We start from the raw sequence: 16510 nt of genomic DNA on the forward strand, positions 1-16510 counted from the left end.
ACCTGAATCACACCTTGCTTTTTGGCACATACCATAGAACAATTGCGACTTAAGTTTGTTTGTTTTGTTAAAATGTTCTGTTTTATAAACGAATGTAATGCTATATTATTTAATACAGATATGTTATTATACATTTTATTTTAATCAAATATTATTAGATTATTTGCAAACATCTATTCATTGGGTTTGGGTTTTCTTAAATATTTTTTTAAAAATGTGTATTTTTTTATCAATTTCATACAGTATAAGCCATTTTTAATCATTGTATTAATTAGTTTAACTAATTTAACTTCTGTTATTCAGATACCCTGTCTAATTTCCACCAAATTTGACTTTTCAGGCCAGTAAAAAAGTATCTATTTTGAATCAATAGAAGATTTTTGTTTACTCCATCAACACATTTGACGGCATGATACCAAACTGCTTTTGAGACTGCATCTCTGCAAAACATATTGACACCAGAATATATCCTAGTTATCATGATCTCACACCGACCACAGAACATCAGTTCTGATAAAATGCCTTAAGCATGAAGAGAGATTGCATTTTTGTTTTTTGTTTCGCTGTGTTTTCTTTTTAGTTAAATAATACAGTATAGTAATATTTGTATTTGAAGAGTTCAGATGCTAAAACCTCTAAGTGCTATCTTACATTTTCTTATAAAAATGGGCATTTTTCTCAATAACTTCAATAACTTTACTTTTATGACATAGAATAGGTTATATGTATTGCATTTAATGTGAAATAACTGAACATAAACATAGATGGTTGAGAAAAATGCTCATTTTAGAAGAAAATATTAATTGTAACTTTTTATTTAAAAAAATATACATCATTTGCATATATTAGTATGTTTCTTGATCTACTGGCTAATTCTTATTAGATTCTACAGTAAAATCACATTTGTAAAATTTAGGACGATTTGCTCATCCCCCAATGAGGAATAGATTTAGGTCTTGGGGTTGGGGTAGATTTTAGGGTTGGAGTGAACGCCTCCTTTATACGTATCATATGTATTCAAACAAATAAAATCATATAAATTTGCAAAATTGGGTGTAACATGTTCCACAGTAACACGGTACTGTATTATAATTACATTTTTGAGGATTGCAATAATGTAACGATTACATCTTAAATTTGTGTAATTTGATTACAGTTACTAAAGTCAATGTAATTGCGTTACTTACTTTACAATGAACAAAAAATACTTTTATTGAATCATGTTTTTTGCTGCAACGTCAGCTTATAAGCATGCACTTCTAAATTGCTGGAAAAGGTGAGCTGAAATGGTTGTTGACGAGAGTGCTTGCTTCTTCAAGTGAAAAAACAGACTTTACGTTTATTTAATTGAACGTAAAAACAAAAAATATTACTGTAAAATTCAGCCTATGTCCAGTGTCTAATAAACTTTCCACTGGTTTTAACTCGACTAGCAACTCAACAAGGAGGACACCGGCGCCCAAAAACACAGCAGCACAACACAACTCACAAATTTTATTTTTGTGCAGGATCGGGTGTGAAGGTATCTTTTGAATGTAAGGAGAAGCATAGCTGCTTGGGGCAGTTCACATATCTCGTCTTTTGCTCTCGCATTTCCCAGGCGCACCCAGTGGAAAACCGCGAGTCATCTGAACTGACTGATCAGCTTCATACTTGGGAATATACCCATTTCAATAGAATAATTACCTCAGACAAACACAGAACATCTAAACACTGCAGTGCTTTTTTCACATGGATGTCAATAAGTAACCAGTCCTTTTTTTATGTTAAAAAAAAGACCAACAGGATTGGAATTAGTAATTGACGAGAGAATTTTAAGCTTTGGGCAAACTCTTTAAATCTTTTGATAATGTCAAGCTGCTGTGATCAATCCTTTGTAATGTTTTCAGTGAATATTAAAATACTGATAGAGCTGCAGTTTATTTTGTATTTTTATAAGTACATTTTATATGTTTTAAAAGTAACTTCAAAGTAAAGTAATTAGCAATCTGATTACTTTTTACATGAAGTAATTAGTAACTTAATCAGATTACAATTTTTGAGTAGTAGTAATTTGTAATTGAGTACTTTTATTCAAGTAACTTACCCAACACTAATTATAATAATATATAACATGTGTTAAAATAACATTTTGACTATCCGCTTCAATATTTAATAACACTGAATCAACACACATAGCAATAATGATCAAATATCAGCCTTTCTATGAGCCCCTACACCAAATCAGCTCACCTTGTTTCTGCCTACATCCCATGCTAGCGCCGTGTCCACCCCTCCCCATCTGGCTTTATCTACTGTTTTTTAGGCCGCTGGACAGACCTCAGCCCCCGTCGGCGCTTTGAGACGGGGGTCTGCATCAATACTGCTTAATGTTTTAGTGAATTACAATATCCACCCCAGGCTATGGCTGCCTCGCTCTTTTTCTTTCTCAAGTCTGACTCTAGCGCAGAGTAAGACTCAGCCTGGGTGGTGCAACTGGAGGAGACCGATGAAAGAAAGAAACGGACCGACATGTCGACCGAGAGAGACAAACTTCCACATCCAATCAATAGAACACCCGCGCTTGTCAAAACCTGAGTTCGGTGCCCCACGTAAGCGTGTGTTTGTGCATCAGACTGTACATGTTTCATCCAAATGAAACTGTACATCGCTGCTTAGCACATCGCACGTTGCGTCAGCGTCTCCTGGCACTTCCAGACATGTGTAAGAAAGTGTGAAGGAAGTGAGAAGTAATAAAAAGGCTTCTTCCTCCTCACTCCTTCTCACCCCTGTTTGGCCACGGAAGAGTGCGTTTTTCATTTGGATAATGGAGCATTGACTCTAATTGAGAGGACAGGCTCATTTGTTTGCCAACATGTCAATGGCCGGGCCTCTCATTGTTTCCACTACATTTACATTAATGCATTTCTCCCCACTTCTATTAAACCGCATCCCTCCCCGTCCAAAGCTGCTGCTACCGCTGCCTAATGCTGCTTAGTCAGTGAAAAAAGGTTAATAACAATCAAGCAGAAATGGGGAAAGAAAGGCTCGCTCTTTCCTAAGGCTCTTCATTGGCCTTCTGTAATGGACAGCGGTTGAAAAGGCAGATTCTGCTGAGATTTTCTCTTTTTGTCATTTTATTTATGAGCTTTTTAGCTTGTGTTATAGGACCATTGAGAAAGATGGGAACGCTGAGTGAATGGGGTTGTGTTTGATCACAGGATGCACTCAAACCTGGCTATGTGAGAGCTTTTATGCGTTCTAAAAAATTATTACACTGCAAAAAAAAGGCTTTGAGATTTTGCCTTGTTTTTAATCCAAATATCTATACATTTTTAAATCAAAAAATAGTTTTTACATAATAAAGATATTATTTTGTCAATAATATTTGGCTCAGTGGTTAACAATACCGCCTCACAGCAAGAAGGTTGCTGGTTCGAGTCACTGCTGAACAAGTAGGCATTCCTGTATGGAGTTTGCTTATTCTCCATATGTTTACATGGGTTTCCTCTGGGAGCTCCAGTTTCCCCCACAGTCTAAAGACATGCGCTATAGGTGAATTGAACAAAATTAATTGGCCGTAGTGTGCGAATGTGAGTATGGGTGTTTCCCAGTACTGGGTTGCGGCTGGAAGGGCATCCATTGCGTCAAACATATAAATAAAGTGTGTAAGCCGAAGAAAAAATTAATGAATGAATTTTGTCAAAATTAAGTTTTTTTTTCTGTAAACCAAGCAAAATAATCAATAAGCAAACAAATCTTATTTCAAACTGAATAAAATATTTTTTGGATTTCTTTTTAAAGGAAAAAATAGTTTTAGGGAGAAAATTTGCATTATTATTTTACATGGATAGAACAATCTTGCTGGTTTAAGACTTTTTAGATATTTGGACTAGAAATAACACTATTAAAAAAAGTACTAATTCTAGAAAAAAAGCTCCAAGTAGCATTCTTTGCAGTAAATAAAAATAATTATGGATTGTTTTATTGTTTTTAATACTTTTTAATTAAGTGCAATTCAATAATATATATATATATATATATATATATATATATATATATATATATATATATATATATATATATATATATTACATATTTACAATTTTACAATACTAATAAAAACACTTTTTACACTAAAATAATTTTATTTGTGATATTTAACAATTTCATTTAAAAAAAAATATTTTTATATTATTTACACACAGTTGAAGTCAAAATTATTGACCCTCCTGTGATTTTTTTTTTCTTTTTCAAATTTCCCAAATTATGTTTAATAAAGCAAAGAATTTTTCACAGTAATTCCTATCATTTTTTTTCTTCTGTACAAAGCCTTAGCCTTGTTTTATTTCAGCTAGAATACAAGCAGTTCTGATGTAAAAAAAATTTTTTTATCTTATTTTAAGGTCAATATTTTTAGCCCCCTTAAGCAATATTGTTTTTTCCGATTGTCTACAGAAAAAACCATCATTATACAAGGGTTTACCTAATTATGCTGGTTAAGCCTTTAACTGCCACATTAGGCTGAACACTGGCATCTTGAAAAATATCTAGCAAAATATTATGTACTGTTATCATGGCAAAGATTTAAAAAAAAAAAAAAAAGTTATTAGAGATTAACTACTAAAACTATTATGTTTAGAAATGTGTTGAAAAAAACTCCAGCTGTATCTGCATTTTAAATGCTTTATTATTTATCAGCTTTTATTTCTTAATTAAATTGACTTTTTGTAATACTTTTATTTCATTTATAGTCACAAATGAAATTATGAAATTTTGTGATTCCAATAAATTCCATCTTAATAAACCTAAATGCATATTTGCGATCTATTTTACTACCTCAATTAAGATTCAGCAATATTGTCGTCTGCCTAAAATACTTGTTGTTGTTGTGTGGCTCCAAACGAGAAGTCGTTTATGTCCAGCGGTGCCTGCTGTTTTTCTAAGCTCATCAGAATTTGATTAATTAAGGAGCAAGCAGAGCAAGTGAGTGTAAGAGAGCTCCCATTACCCAAAGGTTGCTTAAAGGAGCTGTTATTGCCTCTCTTTGCCATGAGCTCTGAGGACGGGGTCAAACTCCAAGGTCCTAAATTTGTATAAGATTAATACGTTGATATGAGTCCCTGGGGGCGAGCAGCTTTTATATAGTGTAGCAGGATTCAGACACGCAGAATACACAAACACACATTTACACACAGACACACACGTATAGTTTGTACAGATGACCCAGTTGCACCTGTGCTGACAACAGCACTCTGCCCCAGAGAGTAGTCCTCATCTGTCATCACACACACACACAAACACACACACACACCCACAGAGATCAGTGTTTTACCGCTGAGATTAGCCAGGTCATCTGTCATTACAAACACGCACACACAATACACTCGCTGAGAGATTATCTCTCGTACGTCAACACACTCACACCTGCAGTCTGTTTAAATGAGTACTGCTCATCATCTCACATCACACACAAACACATGCTTGTTGAAAGAAGCCCTCCGAACATATGATGTAACAAACACTCATTAACACACTTAAACATAGTCAAAATATTGCTATCTTTAGGATTTTTGATCTTAGTATTTTATATAATCTATTTTTTTATTTTTTTTTTATTTTATCAATATTATATTGGGGGTTGGGGGAGCTTTAGTTTTTAGTTTTGTTTTGTTTTCAAAAGGAAATATAGCTGGAAATATATATTTATTGTATGGTCCCAATCTAAAGTTTGCCCAAAACAACAACAACAACAACAACAACAAAAACTCTTTATGGCATAGTCTATGTAGTGTCTTATTTAGTTATTTAGTTTTAATTAAATAAATTATTATTTACAAATATATAAATAATTATGTTATTTTAATAATAATTATTATTATATTACATTTTAATATAAACTGTGGAATTAATCATCTTCAATTTCTACAGAAAATGCATGTGCTTTACGTCTGGGCATGTATTTTCCTATATTTTTAGTTTTTTTTTTTTTTTTATTAAAACATTTCCATTATATATTTTTGTAATTTTAATGTTATAGTATTTTGTAAATAATTCTTTTTAATAGTTATGTGTATTTTAAAAAGTTAAAATCCATTTACTTTATGTTGCTAAACACAGGATTATATAATGCTGTATATAAATATATATTTTGAAAGTAATCAATCTAAAAAAGTTCAATTCCTTCAATATTCATTTAACAAACACAAACTATATTGCGGTTTCTTTCATCCATGTGTTGCAATAGTTTATTTTATATACTTTCTAATATTATATATGTAATAAATAAATGAAAGTACTAAAAATTATACTAAAGTACTATTGCCCGCCCAAAAATGTAGTGCAAGTATAGAAAAAGTTTTAAGTAATACTCAAAGTAAGAGTAAAAAGTAGCCCTTTTAAAAGTACTCAAGTATTGTGAGTTGGGCCAGACAGAATCTGCTGACATTTTCTGCTATTTCTGCTGAGAATTTTGTTTATAAAAAAAAAAATTCTTATAATAAGCGTATTGTGAAAAAATAATAGCTTTTAGCTTTTATTCATTGGTTAAAATGCATATCCATTTAAATCAGGGGTCACCAACCCTGTTCCTGGAGAGCTACCTTCCTGCAGAATTCAGCTCCAACCAAAATCAAACACACCTGAGCCAATAAAGTGGGACCTTAAGCAGCACTTGATAATTATTGACAGGTGTGTTTGGTCAGGGATGCAACTGAAATCTGCAGGAAGGTAGTTCTCCAAGAACAGAGTTGGTGACTCCTGATCTACAATAGATCCACTTATTTGTTAAACAAATCAAGTATATTATACAATATCTCTAATAAAAGACTAAAAATATTCCTTTACAAACTATATTGTGATTAAATCAAATAAACACTTTAATATTAGTAAATAATATTACTAAAATTAATTTAAAAACTGATTAAATATAAATTTACACACATTTACACAAGTAAATAAATAGATTTAATCGTCGGCTAAAAATATGTGGAAATCTTAGGATTTCTGTGCATGTAGATTCCATGTGGGCCTTACACTCTGAAAGATCGATGCATTTCCATGCAGTTTGTGCATGTGTGTGTGTAAACATAACATTCTGTACTGCTTTTAGATATTGTTTAGGGTCATTTGACGATTTCAGTCATCGTACAGAGGGAATCCATCATCTTCTAATCAGTGACATCAACCTCTCGGTCATTGCGTGTAACAATTTTGGACATCATCTTGGAAACTTCTAAGCTTCCAAATGGTTTGCTGCATTTATAAAGCGCCCATGTCTTGAGGTTGTTCAGTTTGATGCGGTTTACTACTATGTGTGGTCTGATTGGATGGGAATCACAGGACTGGTGTTTCTACTCAGCCAATCATCATTGACAAGAAAAAAACTGCAGGTTAAATGAAAAATAGTGGAGTAAATGTACCGATACAGCACTAAAAAATGTACTCAAGGTTAAAGTTCACTGCTTATTAAATTACAGCTCCAGACAAATGCTACTCAATAGAAATTTACAATTACTATTATAATTGTATTGTTATTTCTAACCCTATTCTGCATGTCCCATCCCAACTTCCAACTCCACCATGACAATATGTCAACGCAGGCCAGAAAAATTGCACTCATCAAGCAACTTTTTCAGTGGCTCTTTAAGCTAACACTCGCTAAGCGGGTCTCCAGCGGCACAAATGATGACACCTGTCAGAGAAAGAGAGAAAAATGACACGCCGCCACATCCTAATGTTCGTTGATAAGATTAGAAAACATCGTGTTCTTCGCTGACTCAAAACGAATGGGAAAGCAACAGAGTAAAGAATCTCATTTGCATCCTCCTCAATGGAGAGAAATGGATGAGAAGAAAGAAAAAAGCACATTCATTTACATGCTGATACACAGAGTGAAAGAAAGATGCCCTAAATGAGGGGGTAGATACTCATTTAATTCCAGCGCTGAGACACGGAGAAAAGGCTGAAACAGAGGGAGGTGAATATGAGGCAAAAGACGAAAGGGTGGAAACAGCGGCTTGTATTAGAAACCTGTAATTTAAATCAAAGGTTATAATCAAAAATTTATCAGTTAATTGATCTCGCACATGCTGCTTGCCAAGAGAGCAATTTAGAGGCCTGTCGCTCGGGCTGCAAATCTATCGAGCGCCGCTCTATAAAGCCAGTTTGTTGGCTTGTAATGATCAAGCGCTCCTCTAATGTTCTCTGAGAGCTGATATGATAGGGCTCAGACAGAGACATTCAGCAGCCACGACCCCATGAAGAAAAATCATGCAAACATTTCACCCAAATATTACGACACTGACATCATCTTCTCAATCTTGACGCATTTGTAGGATGTTATTTGTTCTTTTCTGAACATGAAAATAAGGATTTAGATGACAAGTCCTGTTGGTTCGCAACGATGAGTCAGGAAATATATAGACATGCTGATAATTTTACAACATTTTTATGTATACTTTACATAGTGAGAATTTACTCACTATTTATTTACTTTCAAGTGGTTACAAAGCTTTATGAGTTTTATTTTTGTGTGCAACACAAAACAGAAGGTTTTGAAGAAAGCTAAATCCATTAGCACTGACATCCAATAGTAGGAAAAGCAAATACAATGAAAGTCAAGGGTTACAGGTTTTTAGCTTTTTTTCATAACGCATGAAAGTCAAGGCGACGCAGTGGCGCAGTAGGTAGTGCTGTCGCCTCACAGCAAGAAGGTTGCTGGGTCGCTGGTTCAAATCTCCACTCGGCTCGGCTCAGTTGGCGTTTCTGTGTGGAGTTGGACTGTTCTTCCTGCATTTGCGTGGGTTTGCTCAGGGTGCTCCGGTTTCCCCAAACAGTCCAAAGACTTGCAATTTAGGTAAACTAAATTGTCCGTAGTGTATGAGTGTGTGTATGAATGAGTGTGTGGATGTTTCCCAGAGATGGGTTGCGGCTGGACCGGCATTCCCTGTGTAAAAACGTGCTGGATAAGTTGACGGTTCATTCTGCTGTGGCGACCCCGGATTTATAGAGGGACTAAGCCGACAAGAAAATGAATGAAAGTCAAACATGTTTGGAACAAGTGAAGGTTGTACATGTTGGATAAACCCTTTAAGAACAGAATCAGCTCAATTAACTGATTCAAAAGAACATGTAATTTTCCAGTCTGGTTCAAAAGATGATGTATTACTGTACATAATGACCCAAACATTAAAATTCTGTCGTTTACTTAACCACTACTTGTTCAAAACCTTTTTGAGCTGCTTCTGTTGAACACTAAAGAAGACATTTTTAAAGAAAGACTGATTTCCAGAGTATTTGTTTTTCCTACTGTGAAACTCATCGGGTTCCAGCAACCAGCATTTTTCATAATATCTTCTTTTGTTTTCGACAAAAATAAAAGAAACCACATGAGGGAGAATAAACGATGATTTTGAATTTTGAGTTGAACTACACTTGGGCGACGCAGTGGCGCAGTAGGTAGTGCTGTTGCCTCACATCAAGAAGGTAGCTGGTTTGAGCCTCGGCTGGGTCAGTTGGCATTTCTGTGTGGAGTTTGCATGTTCTGCCCGCATTCGCGTGGGTTTCCTCCGGGTGCTCCGGTTTCCCCCACAATCAAAAGACATGCGTTACAGGTGAACTGAATAAGCTAAATTGGCCATAGTGTATGAGTGTGAATGAGTGTGTATGGATGTTTCCCAGAGATAGGTTACAGCTGAAAGGGCATCCGCTGTGTAAAACATATGCTGAATAAGTTGGCAGTTCATTCCACTGTGGTGACCCCAGATTAATAAAGGGACTAAGCTGAAAAGAAAATGAATAAATGAACTACACTTTAAAATAAATACTAATGATCATATTTTTTAATATGTGCACACTCAAAAAAATTACACATCTGTCACTGGGCAGTATTAAATATAAAAGAGACATCATTGTACCTTATCTAACCCTAAGTGATACATATTAGTATCTGAAATGTAAATATTAGAACTGTAAAAGTACATTTCAATACCAGATTTACATATTAGGACTTAAAATATCAGAATTCACAACTCATATTTTGATGTTACTTCCATAGGTTTAGAAACACTTCAACACATGTAATTTGAGTGAAGTGTATGGTGACATTTAGTTATTTTTGGACACTTAAAAGGACAGTAAACCTAAAAATGAAAATGTATCTCATTCACTTAACCTCTACTTCTTCAAAACTTTTTTGAGCTGCTTCTGTTGAACACAAAAGAAGATATTTTGAAGAAAGCTGAAAACATTGACTTTAAAAGTATTTGTTTTTCCAACTAATTAAGTCAATAGGCTCCAGCAACCAGCATTTTTCAAGATATCGTCTTTTGTTTTTGACAAAAAAAGAAAAAACACGTGAGGACGAATAAACGATGAAGGAATTTTCAATTTGAGTTGGAATACACTTTAAAATAAATACTAATGTTGTACTTTTTGATATATTTACACTCTCAAAAGAAATTACACATCTGTCACTGGGGCAGCATAAATATGAAAAGGAATGTCTTTATGCATTATTTAGCCCCAAATGATACTTATTAGTATCTGACATGTAAATATTGGAACTGTAAAAGCACATCTCAGAACCTTAGATATAAGCACTCAAAATATCATAATTCAGCACAACTCATACTTTGATGTTACTTGCATAAGCTGTTATACATGGTGATATTTAGCTATTTTTGGACACTTAAAGGGACAGTCACACAAAAATGAGAATGTATCTCATCATTTACTCATACTCAAGTGGTTCTAAACTTGAACATAGTACAAGATATTCCCAAGAATAGTATCCATGACATTACATAGTAGAACTTTTTTTACAGAAGTCAGTGTCTGTTTTCACTAGCATTCTTCAATACTGTTATCCCTGATGTTAAATGTCTAGGATTGCAACAGTGAAAGTTTCCAAATGGGGTGAGTGTGGATCAGTCCCCTGCCTTTACGACAACACACCAAATTCAGTTTAAGAATTTATTAACAAAAATGTACAATGATAAAACAAAACTGGGAAGCAAAAATAGGCTTCGAAAGGGGGGAAGGCCAAAACAACAAACAAAAGTACACTCTAGCTAGTTTGGGAATAAAACTGTCTAAAAATACAATTGGCAAAATAAAAAAATAAAAAAAAATGACAAAATACAATTAACAACAGAAAGGTACATTATTACCTAACTAAACAAACAAAAGAAAGAGGGTTTTAGAAATATAGTGGCACCCACCTATCTACGGCTTCCAAACACAAAGTTAAGTTTCAAAAACAAAGTTTTTTACCTTTGTAGGTCAACCACAACCGTGGTAATAATCTTTCATAACGCCAACAAGGCAGGGCAGGGCAGGGCAGGGCAGGGCAGGGCAGGGCAGGGCAGGGCAGGGCAGGGCAGGGCAGGGCAGGAGAGAGACCACACTCTGAAAGCAAGCTTCAATGTGGCTTACAACTGATCAGCTTTTAAGCTTGCAGGGCAACGAGCAGCAGGTGCAGTTAATTTACCTCCTCTCCTCCACACCTAGCTGAGAAACAGGTATAGTAACAGAAGAGGAAGAACAGAAGCCAAACACAACATTATATTCAAAACACCATGGAATGTAACAACAGAAAAAAGAAACAGTAAGATAAGTAAGTAAGATAAATTGTAAGATAAGTAAATGATGATAGAATTTTTTTTATTATTTAGAATTTTATTTATTTTATGTTATTTTTTTTTTTTTACAAAATGACGATAAATTAAGGATCCGTTTCAAAGAATATTAGGATGTCTTGCTAATGATGGTAGAAAGTGCAGGTGGCAATATTAGCATATCATCACTTGTATTTTATCACTCTATGATTCAGACTCACATTGTCAGGTAAAGCAGCTTCTGGAAGTTGTTCTGCGTTATCATGAAATCACGTCTCTTCATGTGTTATCACGACTCAGACACAGAGAAATGATCGCTCTTGTCACGTCTCATTGAAGCCATTGTTCCTTTAAGCGGCAGAAACAGTGGATTAGAGCGGGATGCATAAGAATAAAGCTGATCAAAATCTGTCTTTCTCTCCAGGGTAACCAGGAGGCCCCAGCTCCCCCAGAAGCCATGGCTCAGCCGTACGCCCCAGCTCAGTATCCTCCTCCTCCACCTCAAAACGGGCTGCCTGGCGAATACACCCACCCTGGGCAGGACTACACAGGGCCCAGTCCGGTCCCTGAGCATGCGGCGGCCCTCACCATCTACACACCAACACAGACACACAGCGAGCCGCCTGGCACCGACAGCAGCACACCATCCCTCACAGGGACCAGCAGCTTAACAGTGAGTGCCCGCTACTGCATGTGTTATTTTGTTTGTTTGTTTTTGTATTGTCGATAGATAGACAAAAAATAATGTATTTAATGATTTATTTTACTTTATATATATATATATATATATATATATATATATATATATATATATATATATATATATATATATATATATATAGTTTTGTTTTTCACTTATTATATTTTTTATTGTTGTTTTGTTTTATTAAATTATATGTAGGGTCAGGTTTAGTGTAGGGTTAGGATTAGGGTTACACTCATGAGGTTTTAGTTTTCAAAATTGTACTTGATTGTTTAATATGTATTATTTGTTATAATATTATTATAAACAGATTATTGTGAAGTAAATAAAATGCTCAAATTAACTGTGAACCTTTGAAACTTTTTAAGCAGAATTATTAGCACACTAGTGAGTCTCATTATCAGCATGCAGGCATATATTAATGATTAATAATAATAATAATAATAATAATAATAATAATAATAATAATAATAATAATAAAACATGTAAATGTATTATATAATACATACATTTTTTAAAATATATTTTATTTTATTAGCTAATGCAGTGTATCCCATTATTAAAAATGATTATTTAAATATAATAATAAATATTATCATGTGTAATATATGTAATAATAATTTTAATACATTTATTTTTATATAATATATTACATATTGTTTAAATTATATTTTATTTTATTAGTAAATGCAGTGCATTTCATTATTAAAAATTAATATTTAAATATTATATTAAAAATGTGTAATGTAGTAGTAGTAATAATAATAATAATAATAATAATAATAATAATACATTTAAATGTATTATATAATACATTGCTGTAGTTTTTATTATATTTTAATTTTTTAGTAAATGCAGTGTATTTCATTATTAAAAAAATATTATTTAAATATTATATAAAATAACATCACGTGTAATATAATATGTAATTATAATAATAACAAACAATTAAAATATATTATATAATGCATAAAATTTAGTTTTATTGTATTTTATTTTATTATTGAGTGCAGTGTATTTCATTATTACAAATTATGATTTATATATTATATTAAATAATGTGTAATATAATATGTAATAATAATAATAATAATAATATAATAATAATAATAATAATAATAATAATAATAATAATAATAATAATAACAACACATTTAAATTTATTTTATAATACATTACATTTTGTTTTTAGTATAGTTTATTTTATTAGCAAATGCAGTGTATTTCATTATAAAAATTATTATTTATGAATGATATTAAATAATATGTGTAATATAATATGTATTAGTAAAAGTAATAATAATAATAATACATTTGTGTATTTCAGTATATTTCATTATTAAATATAATTATTAAAATATAATATAAATAATATCATGTGTAATAATATAATTTGTAAATATGGACTTTTTATTTTTTATATTTAGTGGTTTAGTTCAGGGAAAATTAACTGAAAAGTCAGCATTAAATATCTTTGTTTTTATTTTTATATACTATTATTATATTTATATATAATTATTAAAACACGGATTAGATATAGTTATTAAAGAAAAGTGCCAAAGGAGAGTCAAACAAAATTGACAGGTAAATAAATCATTCCAGAAAAAGAGTAGAAAGCTTGCAGGTTTACAGGATGTGATCAGATTGTAAAAAAAATAGCACTAATTGCGGTGTAATCATATTGTATCTCGTAAAAAATGCTGATTCTAAAACCTGTGCTGTTCTGCAAATATTAAAAGCAAAATACACACAGTACTTTACAAGTTACAGTGTTAATAACAGTAACATATGTTTAATTATTTTTAGTGTTGCATGTAAACTGGCATTGGCAGGTGTTGCTGAAAGTTCATTTCAGACCCTGTGCACAGGATGTTTTTTATTCATCTTTGAATTGCTTCTTACATCTTACATTTTTTTCGATTGTCTACAACATCCCATTTTGAACATTTCTGCATTCAGACAGACCGAGATAAAGAGAAACTGAGGCTGGGAAAAACAGAAGAGTTTTTTTTTTTTTTTTTTTTTTTTAATGAAAAGAACTATAAAGCTTGCACAAGCAAAGATAAAAAGCACAGACCAAAATAAGAGACAATGAGAGAAAAACCATCCTTTTCCATTTAAAGAGATCTTTTGCTTTCCCTCTCTCCATTTTATCAAGCTTTAAGCAATGGCTATCACATGGCTCCATATCTGAAACCCCGTGGAGCCATTTACCATGGCTAACAATATCACAAACGTCTCAATGGACCACTTAACGAATGCTACCCAAGTGCTCTGTCTGAGCATATGACAAGCACATGATGAAACAAAAGAAACTCTGAGAGGAGAAACTGTCCTTAAACCCGCTCCCATGGGTCAGTTGTGTTTGGTCTGTTCGCAATACACTATAGTTCCTATATAGACCTTTTATTAACACATACACACTCTGAGTAAATGTAGAAGATGAAGAAGAAAAAAAAACAGATGAATCGGTGTGGGTCATTTTATTTTATGTTATTTATCTATTATTTTGTTTTATTTTTTAATTATCTTTTTTTTCAGATATATTTGTATTTTATTTTATTTATCTATTATTTTATTTATTTTTCATGCTTTTTATTTAATTTAATTTAATTTTTATATATTTATTTTATTTCATTTTATCCATTATTTAATTTTTTATATATTTTATTTTATTTAATCTATTAATTTATTATAGTTTAACTTATTTTTATATATTTTTCATTTTATTTAATTTTTAATATATATTTTAAAAATATATTATTTATTTATTTTTATTAATTCATTTATTTATTTATTTTTTTATTTAGTTTTTACCACAGGATTTTATTATATTCCATATAAAGAGCAGGTTTCAGGATTTGACACTCATCCTTTACAAGTCCCATATACTGTGGGTCATGTAAAATATGACATTTGACCACTGACTAGTCACTATATTAAGTAGTACTGTTGTTGGACAGTTTATCCTAAATATCCTAACATTGTCTACAAATCTAAGCATCTTAGTAAGTAAATAAATACAGTAGATAGAAGTTATGGCTGTTGTTATTGCAGCTAAACTACTGTAACTAATGTGAAAATCCCAGTAGATCGGCAGTTACTGAAAAACACTGATTCGTCCATGCATCTGACACCAACAACTATGCCATGTTCAAAGTCAATAAAATAATTTTCCTCCCTTTTTTGCTGCCACATTTGAACTTCTGCAGATCTTCTGGACCATGTCAGCATGCTTAAAAAACTACTGTGTAAATTTACAGTATACAGGTAACTAGGGAGTAAAATGAGACGCAGCTGTAGGGTGTGTGAATGAAAAGTGTGGTAAAGGGACGAATCCAATATTTTTTTTACTTTTTTATAGTTTTTTATTTAATTAAATTTAATATAATTTTATTTTATTATTTTTTTTTATTAGATTTTATATAAATGCTGTATAGTTTTAAGACTGGTATCTAGGAAGTCAAATGAGAGACATCTGGAGAAAGGAAAAATAAGAGCAAAACTTTAGCATGCACTTGGAGGAAATGCAAGGAAATACTAATCAATCCCTGAGAGATATTTTATTTTATTTTTTAGATTGTTTTTTGTTTCTTCTTTTTCTTTTTCTTCTTCTTCTTTTTCTTCTTCTTCTTCTTCTTCTTCTTCTTCTTCATATTATTATTATTATTATTATTATTTTATCATAGTATTTAATTAGATTTCTAATAAATGCTGCATAGTTTGGAGGCTGGTATCTAGAGAGTAAAATGAGACACATCTTGAGAAAGGGCATATGAGAAGTGTGGGAAAAAGAAATATAATATCATCTAACTTTTCTTCATTGCACAAAGTAGTACAAGGTCTTCCCGGCCTTGAGGTGGAGGGGAAAGGACAGATGAAAAATGTAATCTTTTTCTCTTTCTGATTGGGATATGTGTAAAGCTCTGAGGTGGTTTGGAAGTAGATATAATCCCACGCTCAGCAGATCGCAAGAGAAGCGATTCTGACAGCCCGCAAAAAAAAAAGGCACATGAGCTCCGGCTAGGCTAATCTACAGCTCGATTGGAGGATGTACTTAAACTGTCACTCCGGCCCCGAACCACCAGGGCGAAGTTTTCCCATTCTCCCTCTTCTCTCTTGCTCTCACTCTTCCTGCAGAGCATCATTAGCAAAGAGCGAGCACTAGACCTCAGAGAGTGGACGCTAATCACATCAGATCACATATCAG

General features: G+C 32.6%; 1 protein-coding gene and 1 long non-coding RNA gene across 51 annotated transcripts in view; one reads left to right on the forward strand and one right to left on the reverse strand.

Moving 5' to 3' along the window:
* The window catches only part of rbfox3a (RNA binding fox-1 homolog 3a), an 829029-nt gene that overhangs the window by 719673 nt on the left and 92846 nt on the right, over window positions 1–16510 (forward strand). For all 50 annotated transcript variants that reach the window (XM_073918641.1, XM_068224793.2, XM_073918645.1 and 47 more), the window contains one exon: window positions 12022–12270. In XM_073918641.1, coding sequence (XP_073774742.1) covers window positions 12022–12270 — 249 coding nt within the window. The remainder of the gene's footprint in view (window positions 1–12021; window positions 12271–16510) is intronic.
* LOC141376839 (uncharacterized) overlaps window positions 10944–16510 on the reverse strand; it is a 106397-nt gene continuing 100830 nt past the window's right edge. The window contains exon 4 of the long non-coding RNA XR_012388095.1: window positions 10944–11490. This is a non-coding gene — a long non-coding RNA (uncharacterized lncRNA). The remainder of the gene's footprint in view (window positions 11491–16510) is intronic.

Source organism: Danio rerio, chromosome 12, assembly GCF_049306965.1.
Source record: "Danio rerio strain Tuebingen ecotype United States chromosome 12, GRCz12tu, whole genome shotgun sequence".
In the NCBI taxonomy this organism is placed as follows: domain Eukaryota; kingdom Metazoa; phylum Chordata; class Actinopteri; order Cypriniformes; family Danionidae; genus Danio; species Danio rerio.